At 43.3% G+C, this 17,498-nt stretch overlaps 1 protein-coding gene across 4 annotated transcripts in view; it reads right to left on the bottom strand.

The window, feature by feature from the left end:
- The window catches only part of TRAK1 (trafficking kinesin protein 1), a 290,199-nt gene that overhangs the window by 73,729 nt on the left and 198,972 nt on the right, over positions 1 to 17,498 (bottom strand). For all 4 annotated transcript variants that reach the window (XM_081969801.1, XM_081969800.1, XM_081969799.1 and 1 more), the window contains 3 exons: positions 9,741 to 9,819; positions 5,021 to 5,151; positions 4,806 to 4,880 (listed from right to left, as the gene is read on the bottom strand). In XM_081969801.1, the coding sequence (XP_081825927.1) occupies positions 4,806 to 4,880; positions 5,021 to 5,151; positions 9,741 to 9,819 (285 nt within the window). The remainder of the gene's footprint in view (positions 1 to 4,805; positions 4,881 to 5,020; positions 5,152 to 9,740; positions 9,820 to 17,498) is intronic.

Genomic DNA, 17,498 nt, shown 5'->3' on the forward strand with positions numbered 1-17,498 from the left:
AAATTCTCTTCTCTACATAAAGAACAGATCTTTGGTATATTGTTACAAGAACACAATAAATGAAATTATTCTAATTATCTTCATCCTCTACAATACATATTTATGTTTTTCATAATTACTACTTGTTCAGAAAGCAAATTTTTTGTGGTACTGCACTACTAAGTGCAATAGCTAAACAGTGGGAGAAAAATAGATAGGCAGTATATACATCAAATCAAATCAATAAAGTAGTTGGTTCCCAAGACAATTATTCATTCCTTGAAAACTATCATTCATTTCAAAAGCCGTGGCCCTTTGTATTGGTAAAATGTACATTTGACAAGGAGTTGATGGTGTGGTCTTTTGTTCCTCTTTCTACATACATACAAGTAATACAAAGCGCAGAATGGTTATTTAGCTAGCTGGGGCAAATTGTGTGTTCCTCCATACTGCATAGGGAAGAACACTATTAATTGAAATATCAATAAAACAAAAAAGAGTACTAATTGCAGTTATATACGCACCAAACACGAACCAGAAAGAACATTACAGTAAATTACATAAGTGGATTGCAGAATTGGAATGGAAAATATATGTTTACTAGAGGACTTTAATGCAGTGGTTGACCCAAAGAAAGACTATAAAACAGATTTTTAAAAATTATGAAAGGAGAACACTACCAAATGCATTTTTTGAAATGGCCCAAGAATTAAATCTGAAAAATGTTTGGAGAGAAATCAACCCACAGAAGAGTCAATACACATTCTTTTCAAACCCCCATAATTCATGGTCCATTCATGGTGTGGATGGACACGGAAATGGAGAAGGATGTAGAGGAAGTAGAAATAACACCGAACATGTGGGCAGGCCATAATCCATTAGCAGTCAAATGGAAAGGAGAGGCAAAAAGGAAAAAGAGATGGACCCTGAATCAAAGGGTTGTGAAAGAAAAGAACTATGTTCAATATGTGGAAAAAGAATTAGCATTTTTCCTAGAGGAAACCTGGAATGAACAGACAACCATTCAAAACCTATGGGATACAACCAAAGCTTATGTGCAGGGCATTGTGCAATACGAAGAAACAAAGTTAAAAATAAACAATATATAGAGCTCCAGGAGAAACTGGGGAAATTCGAATATAAAGACCCTCAAAATCAGGAAGTTAAAGAAGAAAAAGAAATAATTAAACATAGATTAAATTATAATTATAATCATTCATAAGAAGAAGTGGCCCAGAAAATTAGATCAAATAGACAAAATTATTTTGAAAATGCCAACAAATCAGGGAAATGGCTGGTTTATAAACTAAAAAAAGAAAAAGAAAAGAAATTAATACAGAAATTAGAAGGTGAGAAAGAGGTGATACACCACCAGAAAAGGGGGGGGGGGGAGGATAGCAGTAAGATACTTTCAAATCCTGTCCAGCTGAGGGAAAATAGGAGATTAAAAGATACTTACAGAAGAGGAACCTTCCAACCTTACTAGAAAGAACAAAGGAAACACTAAATGAGAGAATAACGAGGCTAGAATTAAAAGGGGCAATCCCAAAAACACACACACACACACAAAAAAAAACCTATGGGTCCGGACAGAATTCCAGTAGAATTTTATAAAGAACTGCAAAAATCATTAGAGAAAATATTATTAGAAATGTATAATGAAGTACTAGAATGAGCTAAAATCTTGGATGGAGGAAGTAATAACATTAATCCCCAAAGACAACACTGAAAAACTAAAGATTAAAAATTATAGGCCAATCTCGCTGCTAACTGCTGATTATAAAATATTTATGACAATCATGGCGGAAAGAATTAAAAATATACTAAATGAAATCATATACCCAGACCAAAATGGATTTCTAGCCAATAGATACATAAAAAACAATATACGAATGATAATAAACATATTAGAATACTATGAGATACATTCAGAAAAACAAGCAGCATTGATATTTATTGATGCACAAAAAGTATGATAATTTGAATTGGAATTTTCTTATAAATCAATTAGCAGTAATGGATTTAGGAGATAAATTTATTGGGATGATCAGAGCAGTATATTCTAGCCACACAGCAAAAAGTATACTAAACGGAGAAGCAACAGAAGGTTTCAGCATAACCAAAGGGGTAAGACAGGTATGCCCTCTATCCCCCCGTTATTTATCCTCTCAATAGAGATGTTGATATTGCAAATTAGACAGAACCAAGAGATAAAGGGATTGAAAATTAGAACACAGGAATACAAAGTGCAGGCCTTTGCAGACGATCTAGCATTCATCATAGAGGAACTCCTAGAAACTGGACCAATACTATTAAACCAATTCAGTAAAGTGGCAGGGCTTAAAATAAATAAAGAGAAAACCAAAATATTAACTAAGAATCAAACCAAAAGACAAAACGAAGAACCAGAGGAGAAACTGGAAATTTCGAGAGCCAAGAAAATTAAATACTTGGGAATATGGTTATCGGCAAAATGTATTACAATAAAAGAAGGCAATTACAATAAATTGCTATGACAAATACAAACAGATCTGGACAATTGGACTAAACTACAGATATCACTAATTGGCAGAATTTCCACAATCAAAATGAATGTAGTACCCAAACTACTTTATCTTTTCCAAACAATACCAATTAAATTAGAGAATTTTTTTTGAACAACTAAATAAAATGGTATCCAAATTTATCTGGTCAGGAAAAAAAAACATGTGTTAAATACAAACTTCTACAAGATAGTAGAAACAAAGGGGGCTTTGGCCTCCCAGATTGAGAGCTTTATTATCCAACTAAAACAATAAAAGGATTCTTATGCTAGAAGGCCATGATCTCCAATTAAGCTGGCATGGCTTCCTCTGGGAGGGAAAGAATAAACTCATTCATACTTCCAGAGACACATAGTAAGAGACGCCCTGTTTAAGGTCTGGGGAAAAATAAAAAAGAATGAAAATATGAAAATCCCAATCTGGTTATCGGCAATGACATATTCAAATACCATAGATCTCAGTAAAATGGTAAGCTATGCAGAACTCTTAGATGAAAAAGGAGAACTAAAATTAGTACAAGATCTGAAAACACAAGGAATAAATATGAAATGGTGTCCTTATTTACAAATTAAAACAAGATTTAAAAAACATCAGGAACAATATGGAATACATGAGAAACAAATGGAATTAGACAAAATATTATTAGGAAAGGGAGGAAAATGATTACCAAATTATAATTTTCTTTTAAGATATAAAATGGAGGAAGAGACAGTAAAGGAGGCAATGATTAGCTGGGCAAGAAACTTTGGCCACAACATAAAGTTAGAAAAATGGGACAAACTATGGGAAAGAAATTATAAATTTATGATGGCAGTAGCCAACAAAGAAAACCGTTATAAAATGTTTTATAGATGGCATTTGTCCCCAGCGAGATTTGCCAAAATGTATCCAAATTTATCCCCCAAATGTTAGAGATGTAGCCCCAAGTCTGGAACATTCTACCATATATGGTGGACATGATGCATCATAAGGAAATATTAGTATAAAATTCAGAAATGGCTGGAAGAAATTACGGAGCAAAAGATAGAATTGAAACCGGAATCATTCTTATTAGGAATATTAGACCCGAAAACGGACAAAACATTTCAATACATAATACTACATATCAGTGACATGCGATGAGGTTTATGGCTGGTGAGGCACTGACACAGTGGTGGGTTTCAAATATTTTTAGACTTGTGGACTTCAACTCCCAGAATTCCACAACCAGGCATGCTCAGTTCCAATTTAAAACGACAGCATTTGTTTTTCTCCTTTGCGAAATAAGTTTCCTTTTTTCCTTTTCTTTTTCTTCTCCCTTCCCCTCCTTCCTCCCTTTCTCTCTTCCTCCCCCTCTAACACACACACACACACACACACACACACACACAAACAAATATACAGAAGTTGGATTGGACTATCTCTCCTACCCCCTTCCCTCTCTCACTCACTCTGGAAACAAATTAATATACCCGCAGAACAGTGGTGGGTTCTGGATCTCATTTCAACCGGTATGGTGCAACGGGACCTGGCATCCCTCACATGAACGCGCGCAGCGCGCACGTTCATACTTACCACCTGCAATGCTGCTTGGGGGAGCATTGTGCAGGCGCCGTACGCTCCGTGCGAGGTAGCCCCGAAGAGCTCAAATATAGGTAAGGATGGCAGGTGGGTGGGTGAGCCTTCCGGAGCACCATACCGGAACAGTTCCTGGTGCTCCTGACAGGCACCGGGGCGTACCGGTCATAACCCACCACTGCCTCAGACGAAACAATAATGTGCAGAGATGGACAAAATGACCATGGAATTAAAAGAAAGAGAAGAATCTGATTTCTATATAATATGGAATAGAATTTATAAGAGGCTAGAAAACAGAGGCCAAAACAGGAAATAAAAGTCTTTCTTTGTGATTTTTTTCTAAACTAGTATTGAATAAAAATTAACCAAAGTTGCTAAAATATTGACCACATGTAAATATAATGGTGATATGAACAATTAATATTATTACAAGTGTTAGTACAACTGTTATTACACTATTACAGAAGTTAAAATTGATAGGAAGGCAGTGGAGAATGGAGAATTACAAAGGCTAAACATGAATGCCGATACAGAAGGCTGTATAGTTATTTTATATTGTTATGTTTATCTTGTTTTTTTTCTTTTTGTGTGTGTGTCTGTTTCTGTTCTTAAAGGTAAAAATGTTTAATAAAACAATTTTTTAAAAAAAATATTGTTCTGATATGAAAATAAAATGCAACTGGGCAAAAGCCATTTTCCTGTTTTTAAATCCTGATTATTACTTACTTCGGCTGTGAGTTGCCTTTGGGCATCTTTAGCTGCTCCCAAATGTTGGACAAGTTCTTCATTTTCCACTGTACACTGAAAAAGGATCAACAGCAAAAGCATTACAACATAGTCATCATTTCATGATTTCTCTATTTCAAGATTTAAAGGACTTTATCCAAAAGTTAGGGATAAAAAAGATTGCATCATATTGTGGCTAAATATCACCAACTTACAGCTTTTGCCTTTTTCTGCAAATCCACTATCTGAGAGAGAAGATGGGTGATTTCTTCCTGTTGTCGGGCAGCATCTTCAGTCTTCTTAGCTAACTCTTCTGAAATATTGGCAATCTGAAGATTTGCATCTCCTTAAAGAAATAACAAAATCACTATTAACTACATAGAACCGGTCATGGGTAAAAATACTGATAAAGTAAACATTACTGCAACTCAGCCATACAAACAAAATGACAGACAATTACCAACTAGACAAAGGTTGGGAAATAAGTATCGGAGTTTCAGGATTCCACTCCCGGTTTCTGTGGACGACGGACATGTTGTCCGCCGCTCGCTGTCCTGGTGGGCTCCCCCTGACTCAGGGGGGGCACAGGGTGCCTTGTAGGGGCGTCCTGCAGATGGGGTGGCTTGCTGGAGCCCCCCGGAGCGGCGGCGGCCGCAGGGGGGCTGCCAGCTTTGCCCTAGGCACCGGGAGGCAATTGGGCAGTGTGCATGCCACACGGGCCTTCGTCCGGAGGAGATCGGAAGAAAATGCTCTACATGAAGGCAACAGCAGAAATGCGGTGAGGGGGGAGTTCCCCCGGGGTCTTTTTCTTGCTTCTTGAACAACTAAGTAAATAAGGATTAGCAGTTTTTCTAAGACTCTTTGATCTTGGTAAAGTGTTAAGATTGGAGAGGGGGGTTTTCTCCCCCCCCCTCGCAAAAGCGGCTTTATACGATCTCACTCTCGGAGAGAGAGAGACTTGGGGAAAAACCCTTTTGATATTCACTTCTTTCAAGCAATGGGATAATGACTCCTTTGAACAATTGCGAAAGAAAAAAAGTGAGCTGACCTAATAAACTATGAATGGGAACTTTTTGAATGGTTGCTCTCTGATCCCTTGAGAGGGCTGAGCCAAAATGGCATTTCTTCCCCCGTTCTTACTGCCCTTACAAATGAGCTGTCGTCTTTGAAAAATCTTCTGGGTTGGAATTACAAAACCCCAGTGAACACTAGAGGAATCTCTTTGTATAATCTTCCTGGGATTGGGAAAAATTGACTACAACTGGAGGGGAGCTGTATTGAAAGACTAATATCCCACATTGGATTTAGCCTGCCTGTGGTCCCCCCCCTGACGGTGCACTTCTGCAGACGTCATTTTTTCTGCCTAGACTTATAACTTTCTCTGAGTTCTGCAATGCCTGCGAAAAAGGCCCCCCTTCCTAAACCAGCCTCGGCTCCATCTTCTTCTGTCTCAAGTCCTGTTCCCCAACAAACACAACTATCTTCCTTCTTACAACCTAAAGCCTCCGAGGGGGAACAGCAGTCTCAAGAAATGTTTCATCAAATGTTCCAGACACTCTTAAAGGGACAGGACGAAATTAAAAAGCAGTTGGCGGACTTAAAGGAACAACTCAGAGAGAATCAACAACAGACTTTACAAAATAGTCAGAAAATAAATGCCCTGGAGGAGGGTGCTGTGGGGGTGGGAGTAGAGGTGAAGGCTTTACAAAAAAAAAAAAATCTTGGGTTTGAGAACTTCATGGAAAAAATGGAATTTGAAAGGATATCTTTCTTTCTTAGATTTCAAAATATACCTGAAATGGAGGGTGAAGACTTAAGGGAGACTATGATAACAATGCTAGCAGATTATATTAAAAGAGATAAACAACAGTTAGGGTGGGATATTGATCTGATATATAGAATCAACTCAGCATATGCTAGAACACACAATGTTCCAAGGGAAGTTCATGTTAAATTTTTCAGAAAGACTACAAGAGATGAGATTCTAGAGGCTCAAAGGGGGGAACCTTTAAGATATAAGGACAAAGAAATAACCATTTTGAAACAGATACCAAAAAGAATAAGAGATAAGAGGAAGAAGTTCTTATTTCTAACTAAAAAATTGTATGAAAAAAATATCTGGTTCCAATGGGTAGTTCCAGAAGGCTTGTTGATTTTCTGGGAGGGTGGTAGAGTGAGAATTAATACAGTGGTGGAGGCAGAAGCCTTCATGGAAAAACACAAGAACCTTCTAGACGAAACAAGAGACAGTGCACAAGATATGAAGTGGGGAGGAGCCATGGCTCAGCCAACAGACAGGGGAGAGGAGGCAGCAATGAGACTTAGGTCACAGAAATGAATTAAAGGGACATTGTTAATATAATGAAATGGTTAGCAGTGATATAAAGTATGATTGAAGATGTTAAAGAATTTGAAGTAAACTTAAACTGCTAATATGTATGTAATAATGATATTTTGATATATATAAAATAAGAGAGAGATGTAAGATCCAGGGAAGCACCACCTTCCGTATGATGTAGCTGTCAAAATTTTTCTCCACACTTATGTACCCTTTTCCCCAAAATATTTGTAAAAACCAATAAAACTTTTTTAAAAAAAGAATCGGAGTTTCAGGAGATTTTATCCTCCTGAAACAGTCCAATCAATTTTTGTGTTAGAAACTTTGTGTAGAAACTTACATTTCAGCCTTAGTTTCTCAGTCAGCCTGTTCATTTGCCTTCAAAGTGGACGCTGAGCTGAATGCATTTTCTGAGTTCCTAAATGTTTAAATATAAGGCTGCTACTTATTAGGATCTTTTCCTACAATAGAATAATTGAATGGGATAATATACCATCACTTTCATGAAGACAGTAAAATAAAAAAAATGAGCAGAATTTTACTTTTTATGACATATCAAATAAAATTCCACTGATTTTAAAAGAATAATGTAAATAAGAATTAACTTAAAGGTATCCTGATCCCAGACTACTTGAAACATAAAACAGAGGGATAGAATCAAGACCACGTGAAGTGTTAATACCACTTTATAATGCCTTGGTAAGGCCACACTTGGAATACTGCATTCAGTTTTGGTCACCATGATGTATAAAAGATGTGGAGACTCTAGGAAGAGTGTAGAGAAGGGCAACAAAGATGATTAGGGGACTGGAGACTAAAACATATGAAGAACGGTTGCAGGAACTGGGTATGTCTAGTTTAATGAAAAGAAGGACTGGGGGAGACATGATAGCAGTGTTCCAATATCTCAGGAGTTGCCACAAAGAAGAGGGAGTAAAACTATTCTCCAAGGCACCTGAAGGTAGAACAAGAAGGAATGGATGGAAACTAATCAAGGAGAGAAGCAACTTAGAAATGAGGAGAAATTTCCTGACAGTTAGAGCAATTAATCAGTGGAACAGCTTGCCTCCAAAAGTTGTGAATGTCCCAACATTGGAAGTCTTTAAGAAGATGTTGGATAGCCATTTGTCTGGAACGGTATAGGGTTTCCTGCCTAGGCAGGGGTTTGGACTAGAAGTCCTCCAAGGTCCCTTCCAACTCTGCTATTGTATTGTATTGTATATACTCAGGATGTAAAAACAATACCAAAAAAGGTCAATCCTGGTTATTTATGGTGTGTTAAGAAAATAAAATACAGCAATTTGGAAAATATTTTATACAATCCCTAATTTTATACCTAAATTAAAATATACAATTCTGGATTCAGCAGAAAATAGACACATTTTACGAATTGAACTAACGAATGAATAACTTTCTCTGGATCCAGCCATAATTTGTCTGGCAAAACTATTCCATCAGAAACAGATTCTGTGTACTTAAACTATATTTTGAAATATTTAGGGACACGTTATTAAAACATAGTGAACTAAAAGTATCAATTCACTGGACCAAACTAGTTTTTGTCCACTATAATACTACTATAAATTAATCTTTGAATGACCTCACAACATACAAAACATGGACTGCAGATCTTTAAAAATAACTTTATACTATAGTGATATTTTGAGTAAATCATATTGAGAGAAATATGGATCATTTGAGCAAAGAAGAAAAATCTACATCTAGTACAATGTATACCAATGATTTTTCTAATCACACTTAGTTCCAATCACTTTACTACAGAAGTTAAAATTTAAAGCAAATGTAGTACTATGAAGAAACAGTTTGATTTTAAGTACTGTGAAATAGTTTTGACGTCATTTAATAAAATAATATTAGATTACAAGAATTTCTATGTCATAACCATAAGAACATTAATTATGTGCATTAAATTTGTGCTATTGATAAAACATACCAGATTAAATCTATAGATGCACTCACAATTATGCCATTTAAACAACTGTGAGCATGAACTATTATAAATCAAGAATGAGGTAAATATATAAGAAAAATACATCTTCAAGTTCATACTGCAAATTATATTTCATACAACATAGTCCAGACACTCCAGAAATCTTCACCATCATTTAACTTGCATGAGACCATTGGAGTTACTATTTTAAAATGTATTTAAATTAGTATACACTTAATTTTTTCCTCTTCAACAAAGCTTAGGGACATTAAAAGATAAGTAAGCAAAATATGAATCATGTTTAAAATACCAACCTGGGAATGACTAATCAAATTGACTTGTTTCCCTGAAAATAAGACCTCCCCAGATACTAAGTCCAATCGGACTTTTGAACGCATGCACTAAAATAAGCCCTCCCCGAAAATATTACAACACAGCAGCAGTCATGAAGTGATCACGCTCACCACCTCCTGCACCTCAAAAATGTTAAGACCTCCCCGAAAATAAGGCCAAGATAAATTGCAGGCAATATACACTAGGTTAATCACATCACTATTTAAAGAAACATAACTAAATGGCACAGAATCCACCTTCTCAGGCAAAACCCCATTATCCATTCTGCCAGAAAGCAAAGAAGAAAACATACTGAGCTCCTTTACACAATCATTTACAAGTTGCTGTTCTTTCTCTTCATAAGTAATCGTTTCAGTCTTCAGCTGGCAGGCCTGTTTACAATATCAAGAAATGAAAAACTCAGTTAAATTCAGTACTACTGCTATTTGATTTTTTTATAATTTCATGTAGTGAACAGTTTTTCATAACAGTACACAGTATTGAAGGAGCCAAAACTTTCAGCTTTCCCTTTTCCTCTGCAAGTATAGTGAATTAATAACAAACTGTCACTAATGTTGAGAAGAGAATGTCAGTTGGTCTTACCTGAACTGCATGACTAGAAGCGGTCGTGGGAGGAGTCACATGTGGGTATTAACACAGCCCATTTGCCCGGAGACTGAGGTAAATTTGAGGCCACTCCCTCTGCTTCCTCCTCGTGACTCCCCAGATTAACCAATGGTCCAGTCCAAGAAGAGCCTGGGAAGGAAGGGAACAAGAACAAGGGACAACAACTCCCTCCCCCCAGGCCTGACTGACCAACCCTAAGCCCCCTCAGCCCCCCCCATGCGCAGGTGTGCACAGTACAGGCGGAAAGTGACTCCTCACACAACCGCTTCTAGACATGCAGTTCAGGTAAGACCAACTGACAGTCTCTGAAGCGAGGCGTGGGAGGAGTCACATGTGCAACATACCAAAGCTAGATGTCCATAGGAGGGAATCATTGAGTCTGAGCCCCCCGAGTGTCCTACACACCTGCCAAAGGATGCCTCTGCATCCAGTCGGTAATGTCCAATGAATGGAGAAGGAGAAGCCCAAGCGGCTGCACTGCAGATGTCCTCAATGGGCGCCTGGGTAGCCCAGGCCGCAGAAGTAGCCACACACCTGGTAGAGTGAGCCGTGATGCCCTCTGGGCATCCCCTGTGCCTCATAGGCTTTAGTGATAACTAACCTTATCCACCTGCTGATGGTGGCGGGTGAAACCTTCACCCCCCATGGAGGAAGGCTGGAAGGATACGAAAAGCGCCTCCGACTTCCTGAAGGCAGCTATGCATTTGAGGTAGATGTGCAGGGCCCTACAGACGTCCAGGCGGTGCCATGACCTCTCCCTTTCTCTGGAAGGTGCCGGACAGAAGTCTGGAAGCACCACCTCCTGAGCCCTATGGAAAGGGGTGTTGACCTTGGGCAGGAAGGCAGGGTCTAGCCTGAGTACCTCCCTGTTGTCATGGAAGGTGCACAAATCCTCCCTGGTAGATAAGGCATTGATCTCACCCGCCTAGCCGAGGTGATGGCTACTAGGAAAACCACCTTGAGAGTTAGGAGCTGCAAGGATACCTCCCCAGAGACTCAAAGGGCACCTCCATAAGAGTCTGGGCAGGGTGGGCAAATCCCAGGTGGGAAACGTATGGATGACCGGAGGCCGAAGGTTAGCAGCGCCTCTCAGGAATCTCTTTATGACTGGATGTTGGGATAGGGCTCTAGATTCCACCCCCCCAATAACTGTGGCCACCTGCCTTCTGAGGGTGCTGGGAGCCAGACCTTTCTCCAACCCACCCTAGAGGAACTCCAGTACCTGCGGTGCTGAAGCCGAGGCAGGCTCTACCTGGGCTGATCTACACCAGATTATGAAGGAACTCCAGGTCGCATTGTAAATGCACGTGGTCGACTTCTGCCTGGAAGCCTCAATGGTCCTGATCACCCTGGCTGAGAACTGGGCCTCCCTCAGTTACTCCCGCTCAAGTGCCAAGCGGTTAGCTGGAGCCACTCAGGGTCTGGATGCTCTGATAGTGAACCTGTGGCACGCGGAGCCATTTGTCAGGGCACACGTGCAAGCTTCTATGAAGCCTCCGGAGCGCAAAAAACCGGCCCTACGGGCAAACCAGACATTCAGGAATGGACTTCCGGTTTGCTCGGAGGGTCGTTTTGACTGCTCCGGAGGCTTCAGGGAAGCCTCCTGAAGCCTCGGGGGGGGGGCTGTTTTCGCCCTCCCCAGGCTCCTATAAAGCCTCTGGAGCCTGGGGAGGATGAAAAAAAGCATGTAAAAATGGGGGTGGGGCTGTAGTGCACGCATGCGACCTGGGGGGTTCGCACATTGCATTATGGGTGTGGCACGCCCGCACACGACCCCCCTGCACTCCCTCCACTTATGGCACGCCATTGCTGCTCTAGACTCCCTTGGCACAGAGCTACCACCTCCCTGGGAATCCACCAATGAGGTCGAACCGACCAACCCACAAGGGCCGTGAACAAGGACCGTCGGGGGCCAATGAGGCGCTATCAGAAACACTTCTGCCTGCTCTAGCACTAGTTTCCTCAGAACCCTGGGGAGGAGAGAAGGGAAGATGTAAAGGAGTCTGGACGGCCATCTGCAGCGAAGGGTGTCGACGTCCACTGCTCCCCGAGCTGGGAACCGCGAGATGAATCTTGGAACCTGGGCGTTCGACGGGGTGGCAAAGAGATCCATTGTCGGGCGACCTAACCTTTGAGAAATCAGTTCGAAGATGCTGGGATGTAACTGCCACTCCCCGTGGTCCACTGTCTCCCTGCTGAGCCAATCTGCCTGGCGGTTGTCTAACCTGGAGACGTGCTCCGCCTGAATCGATAAGATATTCCATTCCGTCCAGTTGCCCAGTTGAACTGCTTCGTTGTGTAGTACCAAGGAGTGCATGCCCCCTTGTTTGTTCACATGGGCCTTGGCCGCCACATTGTCCATCAGGACCAGGATATGCTGACTGACCACCACTTCCTTGAAGTACTGAAGCGCCAAATGAATCGCCCTGAGCTCCAGCCAGTTGATGTTCATCCGCAGATCTGTGGGCGTCCACCTGCCCTGCGCTATTTGGGAGTGCAGGTGTGCTCCCCAGCTGAACAGACTCACATCCGTAGTCAGGACCAACCTGTCCGGCTGCCTGAAGAGGGAACCCTTGGCCAGGGCTGGGGACGTCCACCAACGGAAGGAGAGAAACACCTCTCTGGGGTGGCACCAGAATCTTGAAGATTGTGCGGCAGCAGGAACCACTGTAGCTCTCTGGCATGAAGGGGAGCCCAAGGCACTATCCCGATGCAGGAGATGAACTTGCCAGGAGCCTGGAGAGAAGGACTACGGGAACAGAACGTGTCTTGCGGATCTCCCAGATCAACTCCAAAATACTGTCCCTATGTTCCTGTGACAAAAACACCTCACACGCCACCGAGTCAATGATGGTCCCTAAATGCTGGAGCCTAGTGGTAGGGGCTAGATGGCTCTTATCGAGATTAATCAAGAACCCCAGGGACCGCAGGGTGGCAATTGTGAGATTCAAATCCCACTTAGCTCGGTCTGCTGTAGTGGCCAGCATGAGGATGTCATCAATGTAACCGGACAGAGAAGACCTAAGATGGCCTGCAACTACAGCTAACACCTTGGTGAAGGTTCTAGGGGCAGATGCCAAACCAAAGGAAAGGGTCCTGTATTGGTAGTGCACTCCACCATAGGTGAATCTGAGGTATTTACGATGGTCCGGGGCGATCATAATGTGCAGGTAGGCTTCCGTGAGATCAATGGAGGCTAAGAAGTCACCCTGCCTGAAGCCCTCCAAAATGGACTTGAGAGAGGCCATCTTAAACTTTCGGTAGACCAGTCGGGAATTTAACAATTTTAAATCTAGGATGGCTCTCCACCCCCCTGAACTCTTAGGAATCACAAAGAGATTGGAATAAAACCCTAAACCTCTCTCCGCCTCCGGAACTAACTCCACTGCCCTGATGTCAAGCAAATGCTGAATGGCCTTGCACATAAGGGAACACTTTGCCAGATTCTTGGAGGAAGGGAAAAGACAAAAGCTATTCGGGGGATGGGAACGAAACTCTAACTGTAAACCAAACTCAACTGTGTGAAGAACGCATGCATCAGTGGTCATGTGCTTCCAGCAATCTGCAAATAAGGTAAGGCGGCCGCCGATCGGGTGATCTGACCCCGAATCACTTGTTTCTGCGGAAGGGATGGACATCCCCCCTTGAAAGGGACGCCTACTGGGCTGTTGGTACCTGTATCTGTCCCTAGAAAAATGTATATCCCATGTCTGGGATATCTGGGTGCAGAATATCTTGGCTGTTGGAAGTCCTGCTCAGGGGGTCGGTATGAGGACCTCCTGGGGTAGGGCGCAGGGCGTTGGTCAGAGCGCTTAGTTGTGGAAGGGAAGACCTTGCGCTTATTCTTATCCTCGATCAGGATAGAGTCAAGGGATGCTCCAAACAGCTTGTGTCCCATGTACTCCGCCCTCGCCAAATGCCACTTTGCCCAAGACTCTGCTTGCCAATTGCGCAGCCAGAGGAGGCGCCTGAAAGCCACTGAAGAGGATAGAGCCCTGGAAGAATACTTGACCGCATCCAGCGTGGCATCAGCCGAAAACTGAGTGGCCACCATCAGTTTCTTGATATTCTGCAGTAGTCGCACATCAGAAGCAGGGGTTCTATCGCGAAGCTGCTCCAGCCAAAGCAGAGTGGATCTGTTAAAAAATGAAGCAGTCACTGCCTCCCTGATTGCCGACGTTATGGCCTGAAAGGTCTTGCGTAGAACCATTTCCGTCTTCTTATCTTCTGCCTTCAGACAGTTGGAAATATCACCGGTCACCTCAGCAGAAGCGGAGGCCATGCCAGCCACTGGGACATCTATGGATGGAACTTGCAGTGCTTGAGCGAAGGCTGCATTAAGATTATAAAACCTGCGATCATTACTATGTGGAGTGGGAAATGTGCCAGGCTTTGTCCACTGAGATTTGAGCACTTCCATAAATAAATCAGATGTAGGAATCTCTTCCTTTTCAACTTGTAGCTTATAAAAGGGTCCCTTCTTAGTCCCCCCACTGGAGGTGGAGGCAGTAGTGGCTTGAGAGGGGGCTGGAGTGCTATCCAGATCTGCAGCAGCCCTGGCCTTGCGAAGCAGGGAACCAAACAAGGCAGGAGGGAACAAGCCAGCAATAAGAGGGGCCTCTGGAACCTGGGAATCTTCGTCCTCAGAGAAGGCTACATCCTTCTGCCCTTCCTCCTCTAATCCAGACCCCTCACTAGCTGTGGAAGGGGAATCTGATCTACGCTCTCTAGCTGCAGAAGATCGGGGTTGGTCTGGATGACCTCGTTGGGTCCCATGAGAAGATTTTCGTCTAGAGGCTTGAAATTGATGCTTCATGCCCGATATGATGTCCTGAGCAATGGCACGGGCAATCACATTCCGAAAAGTCTCAGAAAGCTCTGGATAAGCAGGTGAGAGGCTGGGAGGCTCAACAGACTGAGGAGCCAAGCGTGGCCTGGAAGAAGCCATTGCTCTGTAGCCAAAGGGGTCTCCCCGATGTTCTGAAGACTGGGCTGGAGACAGAGGCGGGGATAGTGGGCTAACCTCCCTGTTGTGGCCCAGCTGTTGCCGTTGCCACCAGACTCCGAGAGTGAGGGTCCCTACGAGTCAGCCCCAGAGGAGATGGGCGACCCTGGACAGGGTTCGGACGCTGAGCAGGGATCCGAGAGTCTGGTCGGCCACCAGGAGGCGCCTGAGGCATGGAGCAGCGGTGAGAGCCAGAGGAGGGGGGCTCCCGATGCCATGCCTTGGAGCAGTGGGGAAGACTCACGAGACAGTGAGTCAGAACTCAGCAGGGTGTTTCTGGACGCCCGTTACCGCCACGCCCATAGACGCAAGGAGCGTGGACGTAATTATAGGCGGTAAAGAGCTCTCAGCTGCTGTTTGGGAGGCTCCCTTTCCAGGTTATAAAAGGGTTGACTGCGCATACGCCCTTTGCAGCAGTCAACAGAAGACTTATGCCAGAAGTTCTAGTCTGGAATTCTAGCAAGCTGGATAGCTGCTTTTGTGTTCTGTTCCTGTGAGTTTTGCCTTAGTGGCTTGCTGCCACAGAACCTCTTGTTTGTTTGTGCAATAAACATTGTTCCCTTGTACTGTTCCGGAGTGTGTGTTCTGTGTGGGCAACGGAGGAAGGGGGGTCAGAACACCTCCCTCTCCGAGCTACGTGGAGAATCTGGGGAGCCCAGTCGGACCCCTGGTAGGGGTAAAGGCCGAAGAGGAGAAAGAGACCTGGATGGGGAAGGACTGACCTCCTCCCTAAGCCAGAAATTCTGCCTGTCGCTCTGGTAATGCGGGGCTCTTTGCTAGGTGCTCTCTTCCTAGTGGACTTAGGAGTGGCCTTCTTAGATGTAGGCCTCCCCCTCGATACAGGGGTTGCCCCCAGGATGGTCTCCTCGCCTGGATCCGAATCCCCTGGTGATCTAGGGGCAGCCCCCCACTCCATGCAGCCCCCGCCATCGCTTCTACTTACAGACGCTGCCTTCCCACCTCCTCTCTATTCCGACCGGCCCGGCTCCTGCGTGCGGTCTGGAGCTCCTTCAGACTGGCCCAATCTGCTGCCTTGCCACCGATCTGCGGCCTGAATAGCCCGGCCCAAGGCCGATTGAAGAGCCCTCCCCGGATTACTGGCAGAGCACAGGCCCGAAGAGAACCTTTTCCTTCCTGGCGGTGCTTCTAGTCGCCTGCGGTGGCTGGAAACAAGCACACCGATCCTCGCGCCCTTCCACGTGCATCCCAAGATGGCCGCCATCCAAAATAGCAACCGCGAACCATGCGGTCTGATGCCGAGCCAGCTCCGATCGAGACGCTCGTTCAGTAGTCTCTGGAGCGTTCCGCGTCCCCTACCGATGGATCTAGGGGTCGCATGGTACAGCGCCCTCTGGCGCGTGGTTTGGAGCCTCCGCTTTAACTGCCAAGCGGCTCAGGGGCTCCCCTATGTGCAACAAGTCCGGCTTGTGCAAAGTCAAAACAGAAATTTAAACAACACAGAGACGCAAGGAGAGAGGTGGGAGGAATCACAAATGGAAAAGAACAAGACAAGATGCAAGGAACAAAAAACCTCTAAAACCAAGTGGAGGGTCAAAAAGTTACTCTTTCTGGGCCAAAGACTGAGGTTAATCTGGGGAGTCACGAGGAGGAAGCAGAGGGAGTGGCCTCAAATTTACCTCAGTCTCCGGGCAAATGGGCTGTGTTAATACCCACATGTGACTCCTCCCACGCCTCACTTCAGAGACAAAGAGAGAACTATATAAAAATAATTTAAAGACATTAGGGATAATTAAAATATAAAAATGAACAAGTAGTCCTCAAATTACAACTCAATAGAACCCAACATTTCTGTTGTAAAGTAAAACAACTTTATAATTTCTCTTGCCACACTTGATAAGCAAATTACTGCAGTTGTTAAATTAGTAACACTGTTGTTAAGTGAATCTGACTTCTGTTTTGACCTTGTCAGAAGGTTGCAAAAGGGGATCGTGTGACCACAGGACACTGCAATTGTCATAACTATGAATCAATTGCCAAGTGTCCAATATCAGACCTGGAAGCAGTTAGGGGTGTTATTTGGAACCCTGACATCCAAATTTTGATCACGTGAATGCGGGGCTGCTACAACGGTTATAACTGGACAATGGTTGTAAGTTCCTTTGTTCAGTGCCATTGTAACTTCGAACGGTCACTAAATGATTAAATTCTATTACACAATTACACAATTTTGCAAAGTGATCATGGCATCATCATTCTAGACTTCATGATGACCAAACCATTTTAAAGCTTACACTAGGAACAAAACAATACGTTACCTACAATATAGCAACACAATAGTAATAATTAAATGTACTACTCAATATCAGTCAATGCAATGATACAGGTAGTCCTTGACTTATGATCATTTGTTCAGTAACAGTTTGAAATTACTAACATACTGAACCAAGTGACTTATAATTTGTGCCAATGAGCAGGCAT

The sequence above is a fragment of the Natrix helvetica genome (assembly GCF_964273705.1).
Source record: "Natrix helvetica genome assembly, chromosome: Z".
NCBI classification, from domain to species: Eukaryota; Metazoa; Chordata; class Lepidosauria; order Squamata; family Natricidae; genus Natrix; species Natrix helvetica.